The sequence below is a fragment of the Taeniopygia guttata genome, chromosome 1 (assembly GCF_048771995.1).
Source record: "Taeniopygia guttata chromosome 1, bTaeGut7.mat, whole genome shotgun sequence".
Classification (NCBI taxonomy): Eukaryota; Metazoa; Chordata; class Aves; order Passeriformes; family Estrildidae; genus Taeniopygia; species Taeniopygia guttata.
In genome coordinates, this window is record NC_133024.1 from 36157598 (window position 1) to 36181668 (window position 24071).

The 24071-nt window shown below is 37.6% G+C and overlaps 1 protein-coding gene across 1 annotated transcript; it reads right to left on the reverse strand.

Moving 5' to 3' along the window:
* Positions 1 to 481: 481 nt before the first annotated feature.
* Positions 482 to 17173, reverse strand: CHORDC1 (cysteine and histidine rich domain containing 1). Its single transcript, XM_002186511.7, has 11 exons — positions 16920 to 17173; positions 13548 to 13597; positions 11506 to 11562; positions 10847 to 11007; positions 10155 to 10255; positions 9181 to 9239; positions 8101 to 8171; positions 7710 to 7815; positions 6508 to 6627; positions 5858 to 5920; positions 482 to 5351 (listed from the first exon to the last, which is right to left on the reverse strand). The coding sequence occupies exons 1-11, from the start codon at positions 16981 to 16983 to the stop codon at positions 5208 to 5210; spliced, it is 996 nt and encodes a 331-aa protein (XP_002186547.1). The 5' UTR covers positions 16984 to 17173; the 3' UTR covers positions 482 to 5207.
* Between the last annotated feature and the right edge of the window lie 6898 nt (positions 17174 to 24071).

Below are 24071 nucleotides of genomic sequence, written 5' to 3' on the forward strand. Positions count from 1 at the left end.
TTCGGGACAAGTCTAAGTATTTATTACCATAGAAGAGATCATGCTTCAAGAGGTGAATCCTTTTCTGCACTGAATGAATGCCAGAGGTTTTGGAAAGTATCTTCTTTTTCTAAGAAACCAGAAAAAAAATCAAATCAACAGTACCTTCAGCAACTTTAGAAACAGCCACTGTAGCTGGAATTATTCCACTTTCTTTAAGTTTGTGACAGCTCAGAATTCTTGGACTGAACTACTTCTGTGAATGAGACAGGCCCCCATCTCAGTAACCAGATTCAGATTTCTGCAAAACTCAAATCCTGACTGGCCTGTAGCTTTAAAAAGCAACAAGCAAAGGTGGGGAAAAACCCCTTGGCGATGCAGTTTCCCTCCTAAACAGACTCACATGTGGAAAATGCCCACTTACATTCTACTTCAATAACTATGCTGCAAACCAACAGGAAGTTCTCACCCATAACAAAAGGACTCAAACACAAACCCCAAATGCAACCAGCATGTAATAAGAATTTTATTGGATACATTTAGAAAAAAAATAGAGCATGAAGACAAGAGATTAATTTATGCGTGTAAGTCTTGTGTATGTGCAGAATCAAACAGCCATGCGAAAAGACATCTCCTCTTCAGCTGTAATTCAAAACTCTTATAATGGAAAAATTATTACCACCCTTAAACAGTGTTCCAGACACATTCATTATTTTAAATAGATCTCCTTCCTGAACAAAACTAAAAAAAAATTTAGTAGCAAATTGGGAAATACCATTATCATTAACAGATATAGTATTTAATCAATACTCATGCCATGTTTAAAGAATGCAAGCCAAAAATGCATCATTATGTAGAATAGGTATATTTTTTTTTCCAAGGCGAAATTCCTAGTAAAACTGATTCCTAAACTACTGAAATGGTGACTTGATAATGTACACAATCCAGAATACCATCCAATGGAAGATTTTTTTGTCAAGTTCTATCAGCACCTAAGAGTCAGAGTAGCTGATCAGCCCTGTGCTTAGCAGTGTATTAACATTTCACATAAATTCCAATTCTTCCAAGAAATGTTGTTACGGATACAAAATCATAGAATTGTTAAGATTGGAAAAACCTCTAGGATCATTAACTACCAAGGTAGCACCACCATGTTCACCATTAAACCATATCCTTAAGTGCCATACCCATGTTTTTTTCAACACCTTCAAGCATGGTGAGTACACTGCTTCCCTAGGCAGCTTGTTCTAATGCCTGATAACACCTTCCATGAAAACTGTTTTTCCTAACAATCCAAACCTCCCCTGGTGCAACTCAACACCATTTCCTTTCATCCTATCACTTTTTACCTGGGATGTAATGTTTGGTACGAAATATGTAAGATGGGAAGATGGGCTTACATATGGAGGAAAAGATTATGATTTCTGTTATAAACTTGTATACCCATGCAATTGTTCATATTATAAAGGGATCATGAAGGTGAATTTGTATATGCACCTGGACAGTCAGTTCTGACCCATGTAACACGCTTGCCTACAGGTGTGATGTTGGGAAGGATGGATAAATATAATTGCCTGGCAAAAGATTTACAATAGTACAGCCAGGATGAAAACAATCCCCTCTACTGGCTGGACAATACCCTTACACCCTTACCTACAGATAGGTCCAAAAGTCAAACGGACTGTTCCATCTCAACCCCCAAAATGTATGGTTCATTCCACATCTGTAACCCTCCCCTGAAACATCAAGTGTATGTGACCCCATTGGCCCAAGTCTTGTTCCAGCCCACCTTGAAACCCCCTGATAAGGGGTCTCTGATGGGCCAGACGCCCTCTTAGACCTTCCCCTCTCTTGGATCTTCCCCTCTTAGAACTTCTCCTCTCTTAGACCTTCCCCTCTCTGGGAACTTCCCAACAGTGCAACACATAAACTCATACTGAAACACACTACAGCTCTTAAACACTTATTTATAAAAATATAGTTAGACTGTATCAATTTAATTTGATAAATACAGCACAACATCTGAGAACATGAAGAAAGGATGAATTTGACACCGAGTATGCCTGTTCATACTGGTTTGCAATTTAGTATCATATTATTAGACAGGAGAATACCCGTGATCAAATATCACTTTGCTTACTTGACAAATCTTGCTTTTGGGAAAGTATCTTGATTGGTTTAGTACACTACAGTTGGCCTTACCGTCTCTCCACACTTGCTAATAAAGTTACAGCTAAGCCAATATTCTATCAAAGTGTCTGCTACCACTATGCATGTCAAGATGTCACTGCGTGAAACACCAGGAACAACCCTTGGTGTGCTGAAGCCTGTTGTGAGCAACTGCTCAAAATATGCAAATTCACTAAGTGATACAGCTCCTGCAGCTTCAGGATAGATGCAGACATGTGGTTATAGGAAACTGCTAAGAATTGCTGCAGTTAAACAGACAGTTTATGGCAGTCTAGGCCATCTGAAGGTTTACACTTTTATTTTGAAAAGCATTCCAGGGCACAGAAACTATGCTGTTATTGTGCAATCTATACTTTCTTGCCTGACTAAAGCTAGTGGGGTGTTCATGGGTTCTTTGATTTGTTTGCTTGCTTTTTTAAACAGGTACGTTTTAAAAGTGGTTGTATTGCCACTGATGGGGGGAGTCATTACAGAACACCTGAAGTATCTTTAGTTTTGTGCTAAAAGTATGAACAACAGGAGAAGAGCAGGAGGAATGAATAAAAAGCAGAAGCAAAATTGGAGATTGTGTTTACAGGAGCTTTCTCCCACTTATGGCCAAGGTGACTAAGCTACCAGTAGAACATAGTTTGAAAAAGTGTAACAAGTAGTTACAAGACCCCAAAGCCTACAGCATTCACAGCAGATGGCCTATTCATCCACATTTCTCACCATTTAGGGTTTAGAACACTAACATAGAATATGACTAATTTAAAAACAGAAATTCTGTTTTCCCAAGGAATTCCATTTTCCATGTAGTTCTTTAAAATAGGTTTTACATTATGTAGACCTACTGCACATGAGGATGCAAATTAAGAGAAAATATGTTTTCCACATTTTTTTAACATAATTAGGGTATTTATATATCCATATGGATAGACACATTTGAACTTGCTTGTTAAACAAGAACTTTATCCTGGCGTTTAAGCACTACTAATTTTGCTGTCCAAGTTCAGAGTTCTGCACACACAAACACAGATGGCATGCTAGTAGCTATAGCTATCTAGAATTTTTCATCCACTGATGTTCTCAGTATCACACTAATAAGTACTCCACTTGTTGGTTCAGAACACATCAAGGAACATCTGTTCCACTTTTAGAGGACCACCTGGAGGGCACATATTTAATAAGCTTGTACCCTATCACTTTGCAGTACCTGACATTTTTAGGTTTAAAAAAAGAGGAAAAAAAGGGCATTATTAGAGGTTAACAGAATCTATATGGCAGAACTTAGAGCTGAATTTTTTTAAAAGGGCCCAAGGGAGCATATAAATATGCTCAAACTAAGTAATTGAGGAAAAATTATCTTGAAATTAAGATAGAGAAGCACCAAAACAATTTTATATATGTATACATATATATATATATATATGTATTTGTATCACCAGTGTTACCTTCTTGGTGTTCAGGGATGGTTTCTTTGGTAATGTATTTCCTACTACTTTAAGCATGAAGTAGGACTTCAAGTACTGTTAGAGACAGAAGTCTGAGTCAAATCATACCTATTGGAAAACAGCAAGATTCTCAGAAATCTGTATTTCACTTCAGAATGCCTTTACTACACCATGTGTTTCTCCTGAAACTATTCCAGGTCTGTCAAGGCTGGTAGATGAGCATCCACGCATTTTAACAGTCCAGAAGACCTCTTGTTTACATATACAGGATTAGGCACAATAAATAATGGTGTGCATTTTTTATTACTTTAGTAGGAAAACATTTTTATTTCAGCTGCAAGCCAAAATTAAGGAACTATACCAACCAGAAATAGAAAGTAATGTTACTGTGTGTGTTGCTGCGTGAAATAAAAAAAAATCCAATTTTTACAGCTATCCTGTTTTCAACTACACACCTTTACTGATAAACTGAAAATAAAACTAAGATCTTGATTTCTAATTACAGTCTGCTCAGAAGGTACAGTATTCTTTTAAAGTATTTGATTCAAAGGTACAATTACAATTTGAGACAGATATTTCAAAGCATGTTGTTTCTCCTAAGATTTGTCCTGTATATAACTACAGTTCTTAGATGACCATTCTCAGAGTCAAGAGATACACACATCTAAGTGGAAATTGTTTTACCAAGACACCTACAGTGTGTCCTGGCTTCTCCTACTACACATATCCATCTACTTTGAGTCTTGATATCTTCGATGTTGTAAAATAGGACAGACTATACATTCTAAAGGCTGCCAAATATGTACAGCACTTTGGTAATTTTACAAGTTTCCTGTTAGCATACTCTTCACAGCTGAAATGCTGTTATACAGCCATTTCACTTTTATATTTGCTTTTATAATTAACTATTCAAATAGCAAATGTAAACAAGTAAAAAAAAAAATCCCTTCTTGCCACCTTTTTAAAAATTTTAACCTGATCTGCTTTGATATATGAAAGACAGCAGGAGTCAACAAGTACTGAAATCCTTGGAATAACACCGTTCATTTCATTCCTCCATAGCCAACGGGTAATTGAAAAAACCCTTTGCTTCAGAACATGGAAGTCTACAAGTGTACAACTTCCTATTTTCTGTTAATGTAACATTTTACTCTAGATGTAGAATTACATGCTAATCAGTTCAATCTCAGATTTTTGTATCTGCATTACTGTATGCTTCATAACAGTGCTGAATTTAACACAGGCTGCCAAATGCATCTAGTGTAAACAGAATGGCTGAAAAACAAAGACACTGTGAACAGAGAGCACATCTACTGGGATAGTCAGTGCATGGCAGGGAAGGTTGCAAGCAAAGGGCAATAGCTGTTTTACTCTAAATTCCCATGGAGACATTACATCTAGCATAAACATACCCAGGGGAGCAAGAGCAGAAATAACTGTTACCCTTTCAAGTATACGCCCCCATTTACTGTGCGTCAAATTTCTTTCTAGACGGGAACAGATGAACTAGCATTAAAAAAAAAGAAACCCATATAAAAGTTAAATATTTGATTACAGTAGCAAGTCACCACTTCATCATGGGAAATAACTTGTCTCTTGGAATTGCTACTGATCCGAACTCTCCTTTTTCGGTTGTGTGTTGGATACTGGTAACTCCAGACTCGCCCATAGCAGGGGCTCTGCTTTTCTCATAGTGAGCTCAATCTTCGTAGCAGTCATGTTCACGTAACTCCTCTTTACATCAATCACCTGAAACAGTAAAGGTATTTCACACTTCAATTTAACAGACTGATAGACACTAGGGAATTAAGTTAGGGAGTACCTCATCACTAAGTTTCAGTAGATGTTTAGGTGAAGATCCCTCTAATATCTTGAAAACAAGATTGTTTCCCATTCCCAAGCTACAGAATATTTATGGCATAAATATATGCCTATGCATATCTAACATACACTGGCTAACGTACATAACCAAGGGTTTTCTACAATGCCACTACCATGGTGTTGGGATCAGAAAGGACCTTGGAAGGCCACCTTCTGTACAAAGCAGTGCCCATTAAGTCACACTCCTGGGTCATTATATTCAGATTTAAATGTAATTACTCAATGTCACACAAAAATTCTTCCAAAAAACAAAGTAGTGAGGAAAACCAAATCATTTTGAAAGAGAGGAAGTTAATGGCTTATGTTTCAATTTCCTTCTGGGGTTTTTTGGTTGGTATTTTATTTTTTAATAGAAAAAATATTTTTATACTTACTCCCCATAACTTCACGCTACGATGAAACTCTTTTTCTCCTTCAAATACAATATGGATATTTACCTTAACAGAAAAACAACAGAAAATAAGACAAGTTTATCATGTTAATAAAACACCTGACACCTCAAGCACGTTTAAACAGAATATACCATTTTAGAATTTGGCTCCCACAATGACCAAAGTGATAAAATTGGCCCTCACTTCAAATAGAAGTGAGTATCTGCACTGGCAGCTTATCATTTTAGATAAAGAAATCACAGAGGCATTTTGATACCTGTTTATTATTAGTAGCTGTGAAACAGCATACAATGAAGAATGGTATCAAATTACATTAAGTCAAATATAACTAAATGATGACTCTACAATTATTTATACATATGGTGATGCAAACCCATCATGTTTGGGTTTTAATTATGGAAGTCAAATTAAAGATTTTTTTTTGGCACACTTTACTGCGGCTTTTAAAACCCCCACACATTAAAGTGCAGATGTCCAAACAGAAGGGAGATAAAAGCTATACATACTTGAACAAACACAAATGCCAAGAAAAAGCTATTACTCAAAAAAGAGTCTTATGCTATCTCTGCCTTGTAAATAAAGCTGAGCAGATTTTCCTAAGTTGAAGTTGCTGATTTTAAGGTAGAGCTCACCATTGTGCTATTGGCTTCTACGTAGCTCTGATCAGGGACAGAGTTTTTAGCATATACAGAAACAGTCACTTCTCCTCCAGTCTGGTGCCAATCATGCCTGCACGGAACTACTTTTGTACCCTATGGAAAAAGGTACATGAAAAAAAAGACTTAGAATTACATTTGCATATTTTTTTACAAGATTAACAGCATAAACGCCCAGGACTTTTTTTAATAGCCAATTAGCATAGCTAATAAAGGACTATATTTCATCTTTATGGAAGACTGCAAGACTCCATTTGCAATTCTTTTTACTAAGTATTTCAGTATCTCCCTCTCAAACTACACAAAAAAGTGTTACTTGGTGGATAAACTTCCTTTCCAAGACTACAGTTAGCCAGCAGGTTATAAAAAGGAACTGAACAAAAAGAAAGAATGCCATGACTCCAAAAATGCTTCATAGTCCTGCAAAAAAAAGGTATTACCCTCTGTTCTCTGATGCAGATAGAGTAAACTGTGAAAAAACCCTCAAAATAAAAACAAAAAGCTCAAGTAAAAAAAGCCCTTGCTGGACAGAAGTCCATTATCTCAATACACATAAAGTTAATATACACATGGTTTCTTTAAATGGGGGAAATTCTCTACTCTCTTCTTCTACACTCTTCTGCTTTGGACTCATGTCTTCAGCTTTTTTTAATCCCTACTTTCTGCACTTGCAAATAATTCTTGAACAAAAACATAAATATTCAAAGCAACCAGCAATTGTAAGATTTAAAGGAAGTAAAGGATTTGTGAAGCAATTGCTTTGGAATGAGGTAATGAAACGACACTTTTTATAATACATATTTATTTTCTTCTGTTAAACATTCCTGATGTTTGTAGTGTCAAACCCTTTTTGTCTCGGCAACAGACAATACATTCATAACTAGAACTTTGTGTTCACCTGTATCCATCATGTGACCAAATAATGTTTTTCAAGTGTTTTGGTCCATTATTATATTCTATAATATTCTTAAATATACAGGTATACCTGTACCACAGACTACTTCACCCTCCATTTCTCAGTTTTCCTGCTGTGCACATTATGTATCCTCCACATTATGTCAGAAGTAGTGATCTGCAATGGCTCAGCTACAGTAATAACTCAATCAAGCTACAAACTACATTTCAGTATTCCAAATTCAGAATGGCCAGTTACAGAACGCAATCTTAACGTTACTTACTGCATCCTTTTTAGTCCACACATGTGTTCCTCTTGTGCAGCCTTCTTGAGCTAAAAATGTATTGAAGTCAGAAGTTTTTCTTTTGCAACAGCTCCAATACTTCATCCTGAAAGTTTGCAAAGTAATTAACAAACAATATTTAGGACACTATTTACTGTGAACATTTAAAATATTTCCTTTATGCAATATTACTGTTACTTCCGTATACCCCCTTCAAGCATTGCCATTTTTTGGCAGAAGAGGGAATAGAGACTAAATCAAGGCTACATCTAGCAGGAACACACAAGAAAGCAGGAAGACACAACAGACTAGATAAAAAAACCTGAAGTTAACTGAATACTAACCCTTCACAGAACACAGGTACAAAAATGGAAGTTAGCTGAATACTAACCCTTCATGGAATATAGGTACACCAGAATGGTATATACATACTTCCTCTGTGCTGTGTGGTCCTTCGTATGTCTGGTGGGACAAAGCATTTAAAGTGAATTACTGTTACAGGATTTGGAGCAAAGAAAAAAATAAAACATAACATGACAAAAGCCAGAAATAATGACCAAAGTATGACAAAGCTTCTGGGTAAGTAATCTAGATCTAATGGCTTGTCCTAACTTTCCCCGGTAACTGTTCAACCTTCCTTCACAGAAAGTTCTGGCACTGCTGAGTAGCTGTCTTTATATTAGTTCAATGGCACACATCAATGGTGACATCATCTATGCTCACAAAGGTCACTGCAGATCCTCAGATTTCTGTCTTTAAAATACTCTGAGCATTCAGAGAAAACAAGAACTTGAAAATAAATTAAATTTGTCATTTCTAAAACACATGGATTCTCTACAGAAAGTAAAATAAACAATATACAAATTAGCCACAGAATATCAGATCAGTTCTTCCCAACACAAAGACTGCCAAAAGTTCTCCTCCCACCAGAGCTTTGGTAGATAATGCAAAATCTGCCAGATAAAACAGCTATTTAAATGTTACCGTCCCATTTTGCACAAAACAAGCCTGTCAGTGTAACTTTTACTTTAAATGACTATGTAATATAATGACTAATTTTGGTGCTAGAAGTGTTAAACACTGACATTTTAATTCTTCTTGCAGGAAGCATTAACTGCTAAGATCTGTAGATGCTTCTGATCTATACACATTATCAAGAGCAACATAATTGTTATCAAGTAAGCCACCTCTCATCAATATTATATTTTATTTAATATGCTAAGTTGAAAAACCTCAGTACCATGGATTTGACAAGCTTAATCAGAAATTCATGACAGGTTTAGGAAAAAAATAATCTTCAACTTTCTGTGAACAACTCACATTTGTCCATAATAAAGCATGTTATCAAATGTGCATTTGTTAACCCTAATGGACTTTGTGCCTTTTCCAAATTAACTTCTAGCACACAAAAAACCAAAATGCTCACTTTATAGCTGAGCAGCTGCATTTAGAGTACAACTGAACCACTTACTTTTGAACAGCCTGAATTTTTACATGCTGTCCCAATCTTGATTTCATCACCATCTTCCTCTGTAAACAGATTATTATAGAAAATAGCAAATGAATTGTATAATCGACTGAACACTTAGCTTTTATTAAGGAGCAAACTGAGCTGAGGAGATTAGAAAAACCTTCCTCTTCAAGCTTCTATTTTCTGCCTGACAGTGAAATCTGCCAGAGAGGTACAGAGAAACATTTGAAAAGCTGTATTACCTATGCATCAAATTCTATACTGTCTATCTTTACACATTTTAAGTGAGGCAAATAACAAAGATGAGAGGATCATTACAATCACAGGGGAAGTGAATAATCATTCATCTTGTTCAGTTTTATAAAACTAAGAATGTAAAAGGCTTCAACTGTTGTCTATAAATACATACAAGGAAATAACTTGGATACCATACAGAAAGAAGAGCTAAATTAGTTTGGCACAAGAAAAAAAGAGCATAAAATAGCCACAAGCGTAGGTTGAAATAATAAAGTTTCTTAAGGAGCAGTGTAGTTCTGGAAGCAAATTCCAAATAAAATGTGGGAAGAATAAAAGAAAAACAGACAAGGGAGGACCAGCTAGTGTTCTGAGGAATTTCACCAATTTATGAAGGCTTTATATGATACTATCTCTGCAACAATAGGGAGTAAAGTTTATTAATGTCAGTCACATTCAGAAATGGATGTTCCCATTATGCCCATTCTACCCATGAAATCTTAGAAAAGACACAGTTCAAATAATGCTACGGACAATGAACTGCTCCTGACAAGCAAGTCCCCATGTTATCCACATTTGGACTGCAATCATCATTCCTGGACTGGAAGGTATTTCCCAGATTATTAAGAAAAAGAACATAATTATAGGAAACTATCACTTCAGAAATGACAAGATCTGCATTTCATTTATTTGTGCGACACTTAGCATCACATACCTACTTAATCTCCCTGTCTCCTTACCTTTTCTCCCTTCATTTTCTGATGACAGTTTCAGTTTATCAAGAGCTTGTTTCAAGGAAGCTGACACTTTCAGCTGCAAATTTGTCATTGGCTCATCTGGGCTAAAAAAACCCATGTATTAGTGTCAACTCAATAAGAAAGAATTTATAGAAGACAAATCAGTAACTTTTAATCTTCCTACAAGGCTCTTCCTTTCAAACCTCACTTCAACAAACAAATTACATTTGTAAATGCCAATCTGTACTGTTTATGAAAAAGCAGACTAGAAACTTGGAAGGCAGTCTTGGCTTTCAACTGGAAATCCTAAACATTCTACAAAAATAAAAATAAATCAGAGATTCTAAGGAATCTAAATACAAGCACCCCAAAATTAATTTTATTACTATTTAAAACACTTAACACAGCTTTTAGTGCCATTTGCCATTTTAAGCTATGAAGTTACAGACTTCAATTTTTGCTTCTTGTGGATTTAAGTGCTGAAATATCGAGTACTTCTTTGTCATAACCAGATTATTCTCTCCCATTTTGAAGCTTAAGATAACATCATCACTTCTACCAAAACCAAGGTCTTCTAAGGTCTTAATTTCAGAATTTCTACACTACATGAAACGTACAACACTGAAAAACCAAGCAAGCTTTAACTTGGCCAACTGACTACAAATCTGGAAAACCTTAAGTTTCATATACCGTACCTTGGTCTCTTAATTGTTTCCAACGGTTTTGGTGCTTGAATTATGTGTTCTTGAAATTTGGGTTTCAGTTCAGCTAGCTCCTTTCGTTCAGAGGTAGTTTTGACTTTTGGTTTAACAGGCTCAGGAGGTTTCTCACTGTTATGGAGACCCTTTGTACAGCCCTATTATGGAAAGCATATGTTTTTATTTATATATAAATGCAGTGTAGTTTATATGCATTAAAAATTAACAAAAACTGCAACAAGTCTTCTTGACTCATTTCTTCAGCTCCATCTTTTCCTTTATTCCACTATAAACACTGGATGCAAAGGAAAAACCTATGCCTAAAGAGGAAAATATTCTCATTTTGGACATAAGTTAAAATAAAAATGCATACTTTCTGTAGTCAAGCAAAGCAGCAATACATGTTGACCATCCTTCTTTATTAGCAAGTTCTGTCAAAATCTATTTTGATAATTTTAACAATTAAAGCTTGAAAATGAGACTTGACTTCATTACATGAAGCCTTGAGCATTATATGAAGAAAAATAGAGTATATAACAATTAAGACAGTTTTAAGAGAAGTAGGCAAATTTAAAACATGTAAGCACATACACCATTTAATATTAATCACAGTCACTTGACAAGAATAGAAATCATAAATATTCATGAGTACATACCACAATGCTTAAGAAGTCAGAAAAGTCTGTTGTTCTCCTCTTACAACATGACCAACCCTATAAACATTTTGGAAGAGAAACAACATAGGCATGACTACCAAACTTGACAACAGATTAAAAAAAGCACAATATTTGTTATATTTCTTTAAAAGATAGGGCACATCAAGATTAGCAGTTTTCTTCCCTACAGTGGACAATATCGTCATCTGCAATTTTAAAAACCAGAGAACTCTTCTAGTTTGCTGACGCTGCCTTAATCAGAAAGTTCAGAAATTTGAGGCAATACTTCCATGACAAGTTAGGTGCCAACTCTGTACAACAGAAAACAGAAATGGTACTTCATTTCATAAAATAACACATAAGCAAAACAAATACTACACCTGAGACCAAGCTCACCTGTGGCTCAATGCACAGGCCCTCTTCCAAAAATCATAGGGATTTTTTTTTTCATTTCTTGAGCACCACTCAAATCTTTCAATTGCTTATTTCCCACCAACAGAGCTGGATATATGCATTGCACAGCTATCCAACTACATCAATTAAGAGCACTTTTTATTATATAAACCAGAAATTCAATTTTAGAGCAAATTGCCTTGCTACTGTGAATAATCTACCTTAGAACTCAAAGAACAACAGTTCTCTCTCAAAGAGGCAACAGTCTGACTAATGCACCAACACTCTGAAAGCTTAAGTGGTGCAACACAATCGGTTTATGTAGGATGTTCTAAAATACCCTCAAAACATTAACTATTTCAAAAGTTGAGGAGACAAATGTTCATCCTGCCCACTTAGATTATCTAAACTCATAACATGAAGAAAACTGCTCATTTGCAATTATGATAAATTTTTAATTAGGATAAGGAGAAGGGGGAAAGTGGTACTTGTTTATAAACAGTGAGCATGTAAGAGAAAGAGGGAGTAAAACCAAGTTTCTGAGCTAACTTTACAATTTTCCCTTGTAGTTATGTAGATTTTTGTACTGTGCTCTGAGTACAGCTATAATTTTGTACACAAAAATTCACCATTGTCTAAGCAACTGTACAGTGTTTGATCTAAGAGTATTTGTCCCAATTTGCCAGTGGCACACAATGGATGGTTCTAGAGTCAGTACTGCATTATAAGCAACAGCTCACACCGAACACATTGCCCAGCACAAATGTAGAAGCTTTCACAAGGCCAAAAGACACCACATTGTTGGGATGAAATGCACTTCCAGTAGAAGCAATTCCTAAGTACCAAGAAAAAAAAAACAACACTCGCTCCCCTCAAAGCTCAGCTAAACAGCAGGTTAGTGTTCTAAGAAAAGTCAATTAGGCTACATCAGTATTAATATAGTGCCAGGCTCCATTTTTGGACACCAGATTTCTAACTACACACAAATTATTAAAATGATTTCCGCTACTGTTTCAGCAGTTGTGTCTGAGATGATTCCCTGTAAGCACTTTGTATGCATCCAGTAGATCCTGAAGAAGGAAAACAGTTTAGCACAAAACCAAGGATGGGCTGTGCAGTTAGCCTAAGCACTGGAAACCCATCACAGGTATATTTAATTCTTCACTGAAGATGGAGGCCAAGAGTCCTGGACAGCTGCATAAGAGGCATGGGTGACCAGTCCCAATTCAACCTCATTTGGCTGATTAAATCAACTGCTGTTATTTACAGCAGACAAATGTCACATACACATTAGTGCCCTGGCCACGTTAGACCACAAGCAGCTGCTCTGAATTCCAAGCAGGTTAATTAATTTAAAGAGTATGAAACCTCTCAATGGCTCCACAGTCCTATTTAGAGGACCTAATTAAACTGCTGAGAGACCTAAAGTCAGTTAATCAACAGGAAACAAGTCATCTAGACTTGCATGGCATTTAGACCATATGAGTGGAGTTTTTAATTCCTTTTTCAGGAATGAGTAACTGTGCTTTTCTAATTTCATGGGGCTGCTCATGACAGGCTGAACATCAGTTTCTCAATACTGAAAGATTGGGAATTAAAAAGATGAAAAACCAAAATGATGATATTTAAAAGGACAGTTGCATACTTACTTTGAGAGCATCATGAAAAACGGGCACACCAGGATGGTATGTGCATGAACCTAGAAGACAATCATTATTATATTGAAGCATACCAAGAATCTTTATTCATATGATTACACACCTAGAAAAAAATCCACATCTGCAATTTGTGTATGCCATGAGCTACCCCACTTCCCTGAATGCACATCATTACTCAGAAAAATCCAGATTCCACAAAAAATGCTCTCTGAGTGCATATATTTCTTCTTATGTATAATACAACACAAACTAGAAAGCAGGTGTCTAAGACAAACTACTGCTTCCACATGGAGAAAGTAAACTTTCTATGGATCACCCCGGCCTTCATCAGTAACCAGGCCTGACTGGTAATTTTGCAGAAGTTAGAAAGTGACCCTATGGCTACCTGACCAACAGAAAATATTGATTTAACACTTCAAATACATCTATTTGAACCTGATCAGAGCTTTCTATTGAGAAGCATTCTGTTTAAAAAGTCTCTTGATGCAAATCATGAGTTTATGATTTGAACCACAATTACCTTGTTCTTTTTTCAATGTTTGTAGTATCCTAAGCCACCTAAGGATGTGAACCCAAAGGTTAGTCTTACACACACACAATTTTGATGTGTCAATACTATTTATTACTAATACATTCTGTACAAACACTACACTGGACCACAGCCTCCATTAATCAAAGTGTTTGTATTTACAGATGTTTATCAACATTACACAGCTGTTCTCTTTTACTTGTATTCTTGCACATGTAATAAAACTGCTTTGATTATATAACTTCTCACTGCCATTTACTGCATGGATAGTATTTTACTGACTTGACTCTAACCACTACATTTGAACTTTTAAAGCAAAATTAGAATCACTTAAAATTTAAAATTACAAACAGTAACAATGCATATAAAAGGAAGCAAAAAAAAGAGTTATAAATAACTTTATTAGCAATCTGCCTACAGATATTTAATAGGCAAAAATCCAACACAAACTTGGTTGTTTTTATCTTTTTTTTTATAAATATGTAGATTTTAAAATTAACATAATTTTGTATAATTTTCTTTAATTTTATATTCAGTGCCTAGTCTAAAGCACTAATACAGTCTGAGACATCAGTTCCCACCTTCAATCAAAATGCACATATTTTGGGACATTAGACCTTCAGCAAGACTTACAAATATAGCCATAAACCTTTATCAATTCCTTCAGTTTCAGGATAAAAAGCTAATGCTGGTAAACCTCACAGGAAAATTTAAAAAGTAAAAAGGCAGTTATTTTGGAAGGAGACCAGGACTTCACAGTTGAATCAAATAAAAATAAAAGCAGAGGTTATTCTTTTCCAAAAGTATGAAAGTATGCCACTAGAAGCATCATGAGAATAAACTCTGTTTTGTAGCAAAAATTATTTCTGAGTCAGAAAACTTAAATGAATATTTCTAAGTCTTCACAACCATTCTTGACTAGAGAGATGCTGTTAATAACAGCAACTGTTTTAGAGACCAGAACTATCACAGAATCAACTGTGTTGGGGTGGCTATGCTCCAGCTCAAGGTAGACACAGACAAGTGCCTGGTCATCCATCTGGCCAAGTGCAATCCTTTTTCCTCAATCCCTGGAGCCTGCTCTGCAGTAGGTACCAGATGGAGCAAATGACAGCACACTTGGCTGCTACCTCCTGAGGGCTCTGTGTGCTCCAGGAGAAAAGATGCCAGGACAAGGACTCTGCAGTGCCTCAGCAGAGCCAGCAGGATCTGAGCAGTCTGACCACTGTGCCTGCTAGAGGACAGTAAAACACCAGCTCCTCTGTGCTCATGCTGAGTCCAACAGCTCTTACCTGACAGAAAGGACCTCTTCTCACACTAGATAGGGAAAACTGGAAAATTAGGGTACAAGCAGATAAAAGCATATTCTAGTTTGGATTTGTATGAGATCAGATTGCTGCGGCCTTTGGTTGCTATCCTACATTTTCATTAAACAAACAAAACAAAACTAGACACCTCCCCACTGCTGTTAATATCTTTCCTTTACCAGGAAAACCTAAGTATTTCACAGCCATTTTCTCTAACCCTCAGGCAATTTTTGGAGACACAAGTACCACAATTTTTCAGGTTTTTGTTTCTTTGAAGCTTTTTTGATGTCAATTTCACAGCCAAATTGATCCTACTGTGCACACACTATTATCACCTTACTGCTGCATACTTAAAGCACTTTAACAATCCTTTCATTAGATGTCAAAGTAGAAATTTGTAGGGGTCATCCCTATGCAAAACCTTGGTCTTTGTAGCCATCTGTGAATAATTACATTTACCTTCAGAAAAGCTTAGTCTAGGACACAGTGATTCCACTACATGTTCCAGCCACTTACTGAAACAAATTTCATGTCATGAAGTTTTTTTTTCCCCAACGCAAACACCACAGAGCTAGCATATGGCCATGCCAACCTGACCTAGTTTACTGTAGCTTAATCACAAACCACAAAGAAGTGTTATTTATAAGGAGTAAAGGTCAAAAAGTCCTACTAGGATATTTTTTTAAAACAATAAATACCCTTATTGGCTTTGCCTTTTGGGGCAAAGGGGTGTCAGGGATGGTGATGGAAGAGATCACTAAATGTAAGCATTCCACAACTATGCCCGCTTCTGCTGTTAGAAACATTAGGAAGTCTACTCAGTATGTTGCCCCTCTATGCAAAAACACGTAGCTGAGAAAAAGAAACACTCCTTATTACCACGGTTCTAAACCTCAGAAAATGCACAAGCTAGAACATGTTAGCCTACTTCTAGCCCTAGGGGGTCACTAAAAATTAAATTAATAGAGAGAGCATTCTAAAAATTCAACCAACAGAGTTACTTTATGAACCAGGTGAGGCCAAGCCTTCTGAAAACTCAGTTCACCCTTCTGCAGGTCTGCGGAATGATGAAACCCCAAATGACAGAGCTTTTAATACGCTTCACCAGCATTCCCAGCACACACAGAAGTACTGCAAGCGCTCAGGGCACTTGGAAGAGAAGGCACATGTGTGCAATCCAGACACATTTAATCACTGCTGCAAGTCCACACACATGAACCAAAACAAACAAAGAAACAAACAAAAAACCAAAACAAAACCCAAACCAACCAACTAACTAAACTAAAAAACAAAAAGCCGCTGGTAACTGCGATGAATGCAACACTCACAGAGGCCCTCAGCAGAGAGCCTGGAGAACCTCTGGCACACATAGCAGCGGCAGACAGCGCCGGGCCGGCCCCGGCCTCACACGCGTGTCCCGGGGCAGGAGCCCCCGCGGGCCGGGGACAGCCCCGGCCGGGCCGGGCCGGGCCGGGCTCACACCGCCCGCACAGCCCCGGCCGCCCCCGCTCCCTCCGCCGCTCTCACCCTCCGTGTTGTTCTCGGGGTCGAAGCGCTGCCCACAGCCCCGGTTGTAGCACAGCAGCGACATGGCCGCAGCACTGCCTGCCGCGCCGCCCGGGAGAGCCGAGCCCGGCGAAACGCGGCGGAAGGGAGAGGGAAGGAAGGAAGGAAGCCGGGCAGCAGCCCGGGGGCGGGGCCGCTCCCGCGGCGGAAAGAGCCGGCCGGAGCCTTCCGGAACCTTCACGAAGCTTCGGGGGCCGGCGGCAGCGGGCGGGCGGCCGCGCAGGCGCCGCTGCGGGGCCGCGGGACGGCCGGGCGCTGGGGCCGGGAGCGGTGCCGCGGCCTCCGCAGAATTTCTCGCGCTTTTTCTTTTCTTTTTTTTTTTTTTTTCTTTTTTTTTTTTTTTTCTTTTTTTTTTTTTTTCCCTTTTCCTTGCATGTGAGTTTGATTTGAAATAAATGCTCGTGAGTATGTATGAGTTGGCTGTCTCATCTGCATGCAAGCAGAGATGCCAGTGTCAGAAGCTTGTTATGAAAACCAATGATTTACGTACCCTTAGTTGTCTGAAAGTTTGCTTGGCTGCTCCCGACAGCTGGCCAACTTATATGTACTGTACAGTGTGCATTATAGAGGTTGTATTTAAAATCATAGAATAGTTTGCAGTGGAAGGGACCTGCAAGATCAGTCTGGTTCCAGCCCCACCACAATAGGCGAGGACACGTCACTAGACCGCGGTGCTCCAAGCCCCATCTAACCTGGCCTGGAACTCCAGGGATGGGGCATCCCCTGTCCCAGTGCCTCACCAGCCTCAGACTAAATAATGTTTTCTTAATACTGAGTCTAAAACTTTCTTTCAGTTTGAGGCCATTCCTTCTCTTGTCACTACATGCTGTTCTAAATACATAACTACAGATACCTATGTTTCTGCACGCAATTACAAACTGATTCCTCCTAGTTAAACATGTACACCACAGCTTTTAAAATAGAATTGCCCAGGTGTTTGTGCAGCCTATGAGAAATCCTGAGGCACACATGCACAGAATGAACAAAAAAAGTGCTTCTTAAAGGGAGGTTCAGGATGCAAAAGAATCACCAGGAGACTGCTTCTGATGTAGCCCTGGTCTTCTGCTAACTTGTGAGTTGATGCCTGATGTCTGCTGGCATTTTTTTATGTGTGGCTCACATAAAGATGCACATTTGTTTGAACTGTTGAATACTTAGTGCTTCCCTCTGATCTGCAGTTCCTATTGAAGTCCCTTGTAGTTTAAAGAAGAAAAAAACCCCATTTTCTTGCTATTTACCAGAAGTAGTTTAATGTATAAACACAAATGGTAATAAGAGTTTGGAAAGAGAGGGGATACATAAGACTGCTTCTCTTTCTATATAAAGGCATTTAATTATTTCTTTTTTTGTTAGCTGTCTTATAAAATAAGTAGAAGATGAACAAAAATGTTGCATATGTGTATGCGCATCATTACATTATTAATTCTTCATAAGATGAAGAATTGTTCTTAAAACATAAAGTTCATGTTTTCCTGTCAGTGAAAGTACCACATGAAAATAAAATGTAATTCATATCCATAAAATAAGTTTAGTGGTATTTCTGTGACCATGGTTGCATTTCAGCCATAGTGTGCACGCATATAGCCGTTTTAGAAGGAGCCAACATTTTGCAAAAATGCAAAAAAAGTTATGCTTCTGCAGAGGCAGCATCGATTTCTGTACAAAGAATATTTTTTAAAAATTCAAGAGAAGTTATTTTAGCAGTGTGGTATTTTCTGGATTAAAGAGTAGCATTCCTATGACGTTAGTAATGGAGTTTGGTTCAACACTTGTGAAAAGAAAACTACAATCCATGTGTTCCCAAAAAGTATCTTGTGTATATTTCCCACCTAATTACTATCTCACTGATATGGAGACATGCCTTTATATCTTCCAGACAAAAATTGAAAAAGAATGTATTTGTTTCATATTTCAAAATTCTACAGCGTATGGCATTAAAGAAAATTCACCTGAAAACTCTGTTGTTAATTTCAACACACACAGTCAGATCTCTGAAAATTACCGAGCTGTATCTGTCATCTTTGTACATGATGCTAAATAGAATGAGGTGTTTTGTTTCACAGAACACTATAGAAGCAAATAATGGTTTTTAATCAGCTCTTGAAATTGTGTGTATTTGGCACAAAATACTGCAAATTGACAGTATGTAATCCTCATCTCACAGACGTCTGCACAGCTTCAAAAAGGCATTTTCTGTGCTGGATAGGAAGGCATGAGAGGCTTTCAATCCAGTTTTGGAAAGGCAGAAAGGTAGAAGTAACTTGTTCAAATCAGATTTAGATAATCATCTTGTGGGCATGACAGACTTAATTTATTCCTATCTATTTTGTGTAGAAACTTTTCATTTGAGATTCAGAGTATGAGGAATAATGGTCTAATGGATGATCACTGGATTTTGGTTCCCTAGAATTTAAAATATGAAAAATACATAGATAATTTTTATGTGTTGTGTCCTTTATTTTCAGTTTCAAAGTCTTCCAAAATGTTGGATTCCAAGCTTTTATGGTGCCTTTAGTGATTGGATCTTGTATTAGGTGTTATAGGACATCTTATCTGAGAAATAGTGAAAGATTTGTGAGTGTATGCTTTTTATTTTAAATACATCTGTTCTATTTTTCTCATGTCAGAAATGTTACAGTTAAAAAATTTTGGAAGCAGTTCTACCTTGAACAGACATAACACAGGAGAATATACATTCTGGATTTTATGTATGTTCGATAGCAGAGGGATTTATATCCCCCCCACCCCGCTTTTCTTTTTCCTTTTTTTTTTTTTTTTCCCACAGAGCTAGATTCTGTGCAAAGATTTCCCTGAAAAAAAACCCACCTTGAATTTCTACCAGTTAAAAGTCATTCCATCTCATCCACAGTTAATGGGACTTAGGTGTATGTCCAAGCATTGGAAATGGCATAGCTTCCCTGTAAATTGAGAATCTGTAAAGAAACAGGATGTTTCAGTTCACTTCTCAAAATGCAGAATCTTTGCAAGTCTGATTTCTTTCCCAGTTTGCTGAGTGAGGAGTCTTTCATCCTGGAGTCTTCAAATCAGGACATTGTTTGTGCAGAACTGCTAAATATAGGATTGCAAAAAATCCCCAAACTAAACCAGCTTTCAATAAATCTGAAGGAGGGAGAGGAGAAGGTTTTCAGTAGTCAAGCTTCCGGTGAGAGCTGTTGCACCACACCAGAATATTTTTGTTTCTAATCAGAGGCAGAGGGCATTTTGGGCTCCTTCAACTTCCTTGGAACAGAGAGGGGGTCCTTGAAATCTAAATGGATTCTGAGGACTCATTTAAAATCAAGGCAGGTAGCTCTGTTTCAGATCTGAAAATATAAAAATGTGAAAGAATTAAACAAAGTCTTTCTTTAGGAAGCTTAGCAGATGCTTAAAAATACAAATGTAAATCCTTTTAAAGCTAAAAGCCAAAAGCCTTTAGAGTTTGCAAGAAACTGTCCTGTTCATCCGAATAATTTCAGATTTGACGGGCAGAACAACTTAAAATGTCACATCTCATGGAGAAGCAGAACAACTGACTTTTTTGGGAGAGAACACTTTTCTCCTTCTGTGAGAGAATCCTTCTGTGATTTTTTTAAATGCCAGGTTTTCCCAAGGAGGTAAGAGAGATTAAACAGCATCTGCTTCTAATAATCCGCCAGAGTGCTTGCTGCTAAAGCACAACCTGAATTTAAGTAGACGCTTCATTAAGGCTCACCACCTCCTTTGATATCAGACTTTAGCACAGGCTTGCTGTGCGATCATTGGAATTAATTTAAGGCAGAATTTTCAAAGGTAATTTTCTAAGTAACCTAGGTGCCTGCAATATCTAGAAAACACTATAATATTTTAGGCAGTTTTCAGAAGTCTGCTTTCAGGTGCTGCTAAAGAGACTGAAAATTTTGTTACTGAGTTCAGTAGGATATGGGATAATATGTGATGCTTCCCCATTTAAATTTTTCTTTGCCTTTGACCTCACTGCAGAGAGTAAAACCTGTTTGATGCAATATGTACAGCCATTCCCCAGAGTGCTGCTTTGTCGTGACTTGTAGCGATGCATGTATTGTAATGACCTTTTTCATCCTTCCTGCAGCTGAAACAAGATTGAAATGCTACACAATCTGTGAATTATTAAACATAAATGCTATGTTGAAATTTAAAGAATTCAACTCCCTAGATGACAGAAAATAGTAAGATAATTTGTGTAGCTACATACAGCGCACTAATGCTGTGACCCAAAGCAATTCAAACACAAAGTTGATGGATTACAGGAATACAGGTGGGAGAAGAACTGAAACTAAGTCTGCCATCCAAGGGGACTTTAGCAGACTTGAGAGATGGGCCTGCGTAAACCTTATGAAGTTCAGCGAGGCCAAGTGCAAGGTCCTGCACATGGATCAGCACAATCCCAAGCACAGGTCCAGGCTGGGCAGAGAATGGAGTAAGAGCAGCCCTGAGGACTGGGGCACGTTGAGCTAAGAAGCTCAACACAACCTGGCAATGTGCACTTACAGCCCAAAAAGCCAGCCATGTGCTGGGCTGCATCAAAAGCATCATGGCCAGCAGGGCAAGGGAGGAGATGCTGTCCCTCTGTTCTGTTCTGATGAGACCTCCCCTGCCATGTTCAGTTCTGGTGCCCCCAGCACAAGAAAGATGTTGGCCTGCTGGAGCAACAGGAGGAGAGCCATGAAGATGCCAGAGGGTTGGAATGCCTCTTTTTTGAAGAAAGACTGAAAGAGCTGGGGTTGTTCAGCCTGAAGAAGAGAAGGCTGCAGGGAGACCTTAGAGCATACTTCCAGTCACAAGCAGGGCAGCAAGAAAGCAGGAGAGGGACTTACTACACAGACATGGAGTGATGGGACAAGGGATAATGGCTTTAAAGGGAAAGAGGTCAGGTTTAGATTAGGTATTAGGTAGTTGTTTTCTGTGAGGGTGGTAAAGCACTGGAACAGATTGCTCAGCGAATGGAAATGTTCAAGGCCAGATTGAATGGGGCTTTGGGCAGCTTTATCTAGTAACATCACTTCCCATGGCAGGGGACTTGGAACTAGGTAATGTTTAGGGTCACTCACCCAAGTTAGTGGTTCTATGAGTCTCTAGATCAGATATTGAAAAGTTACAGCATAGTAACATGTTCACTTTAACTTGGTGGATATTTTCATGGAGTGTTTGAGCTTCCATTTCCAGATATTTGTCCTTTTCTTTTCCCTTGAATGTGACTAACACAACTAAATCTGGTTGAAGTTCTGAGCACCAGTTTCAGCAACAGAAAGGGCTTATGTTAGAAGTGACCTGGCCTTAGTTCTGGTAAATTATGATGACCTCCTTTGCTCCTCCTCTACACTTTCCTCATGATTACTTTCACTTGGTCAGTATTACCAAACTCATTCAAGGTGCTTTCTTGGACAGTTCTCACATCTGATATTGTTTTCAAAATAAGGGTATTTTAAATGCATAAATACACTGTGTAAGTTAGTTTGTCATAAGGATTCTGAAACTTGAATCTAACAGCTTCAGGCTTTTCTGGAGCTAATGTCTGGCTACCTTCTGAAAAGCAAAAGAGAAAAAGTGCTGATTTTTTTGGCACCTACAGAAGTTTTAAGAATAAGTTGTGGCAATGGTAGAAAAGGTCATAACAACTAAGGAGGCTATGATCTGGTTATGCGCTTTTAAGCAAGTATATTCAAGCAAAAACAGCTATCTGGCATATTGATTACATTTGTTTTGGATGCTGTGATGTTAGTGGGACTAATTGCACATGCAGTGGGAGAAGTGTACAAAAGAATTTACAAGACCACTTTGTGTAAAGTATTTTTCATAGTGGTGTTAACAATGAATTTCTCTGTTCATTGATAATCAAATAAATTGGATCGAATCACAACACTTTTTTGAGAGGGATAAAACATGGAAAAAAACCACTTAGTTTTATGCCAAGAAGTTTAATTTTGGTTATGAAAAATACATAACAGAAGGGTTTGCAAAATGACAGTTTGAGTTTTTGTGTGCAACTCCTATTTATGTATTAAAGAAGATGGGGCAGTAACATGTGAAGAGTGCAGACTGAAAAACAGCAAATGCATTATGAACTCAGTGTGTGCTGGTTAAATAAGTGCTAAGAATTTCTGTCAGCCAGAAGGTGGTAGCAGAATTCTCCGGTAACAGCTCTGGATTGTGTTCCAGAAGGCATTCTCAATACAAAGTGATTTTGAAATGAAGTTCAGAAAACATATTTTTTTTTAGTAGCAGGAACAAATAGCACTGACATTTTTTTTTCATTTGGCAGCATCTTTGAATAGAAAAGTGTCTGCACTTATGCCTGAGATGTCATGCATTGGGAATGCATGTAGGATCTGTTACTTGGGTTTTGTCTCTGTTTAATTTTTTTTTTTTTTTTGCAATTGTAATTATGGTTTTTTCAGACTTTTTAATGCCAAAGGGAGCCATTTATGGGCTGAAATGACAAGAGATTTATTTTCCTCATAGTATCACAAGGCTGGAAAATGTCAGTACCATAAGAAGCCCAGATAACACATTATTTCCATCCAGAGGAACTCTGTCATTCTTTCACAAATGTAAACACAAATGCAAAGAGTGATATCCATCAGCTGGGACTGATGCAACACCTCAGTCATACTCTTATCAAGTGTAACAACTTGAAGATGCAAAGGGATAGGTTTTATTACTCTGTTTTATTGTTTTGTGATGGACTTGTGTCCACTACAATGGTTCTGTGCACATAGCAATTCCTATTTCAACAGAGACACTCTGCATCACAGCAAGAAACTTGTGAGAAATTCAGACTCTGGAGCACAGCTTGTCCCTCATTTTTTCTTAGCCATTGTGTCACAGCTCTGATGATACACAGTACTCCTCTGCAGACTTCTTTAAGAAATTGTTCTGTCCCTAAGAGATAGTTTCTATGGTAACTATGATTTTTGTGGTTTCTTTTTTTTGTTGTTTTTGTTTTTTTTTGTTTGTCTTGGTTTTTTTTTTGTTTTGTTTTTTTTTAAACTTACTGGTTAATTTGGAAATAGAGGGAGCAAGGCTTTAGTGTGACATTCAAAAGAGCATCAGTCTCTTACTTATAAGCTGCCTAGCTTATAAGTAAGCATATAAGTA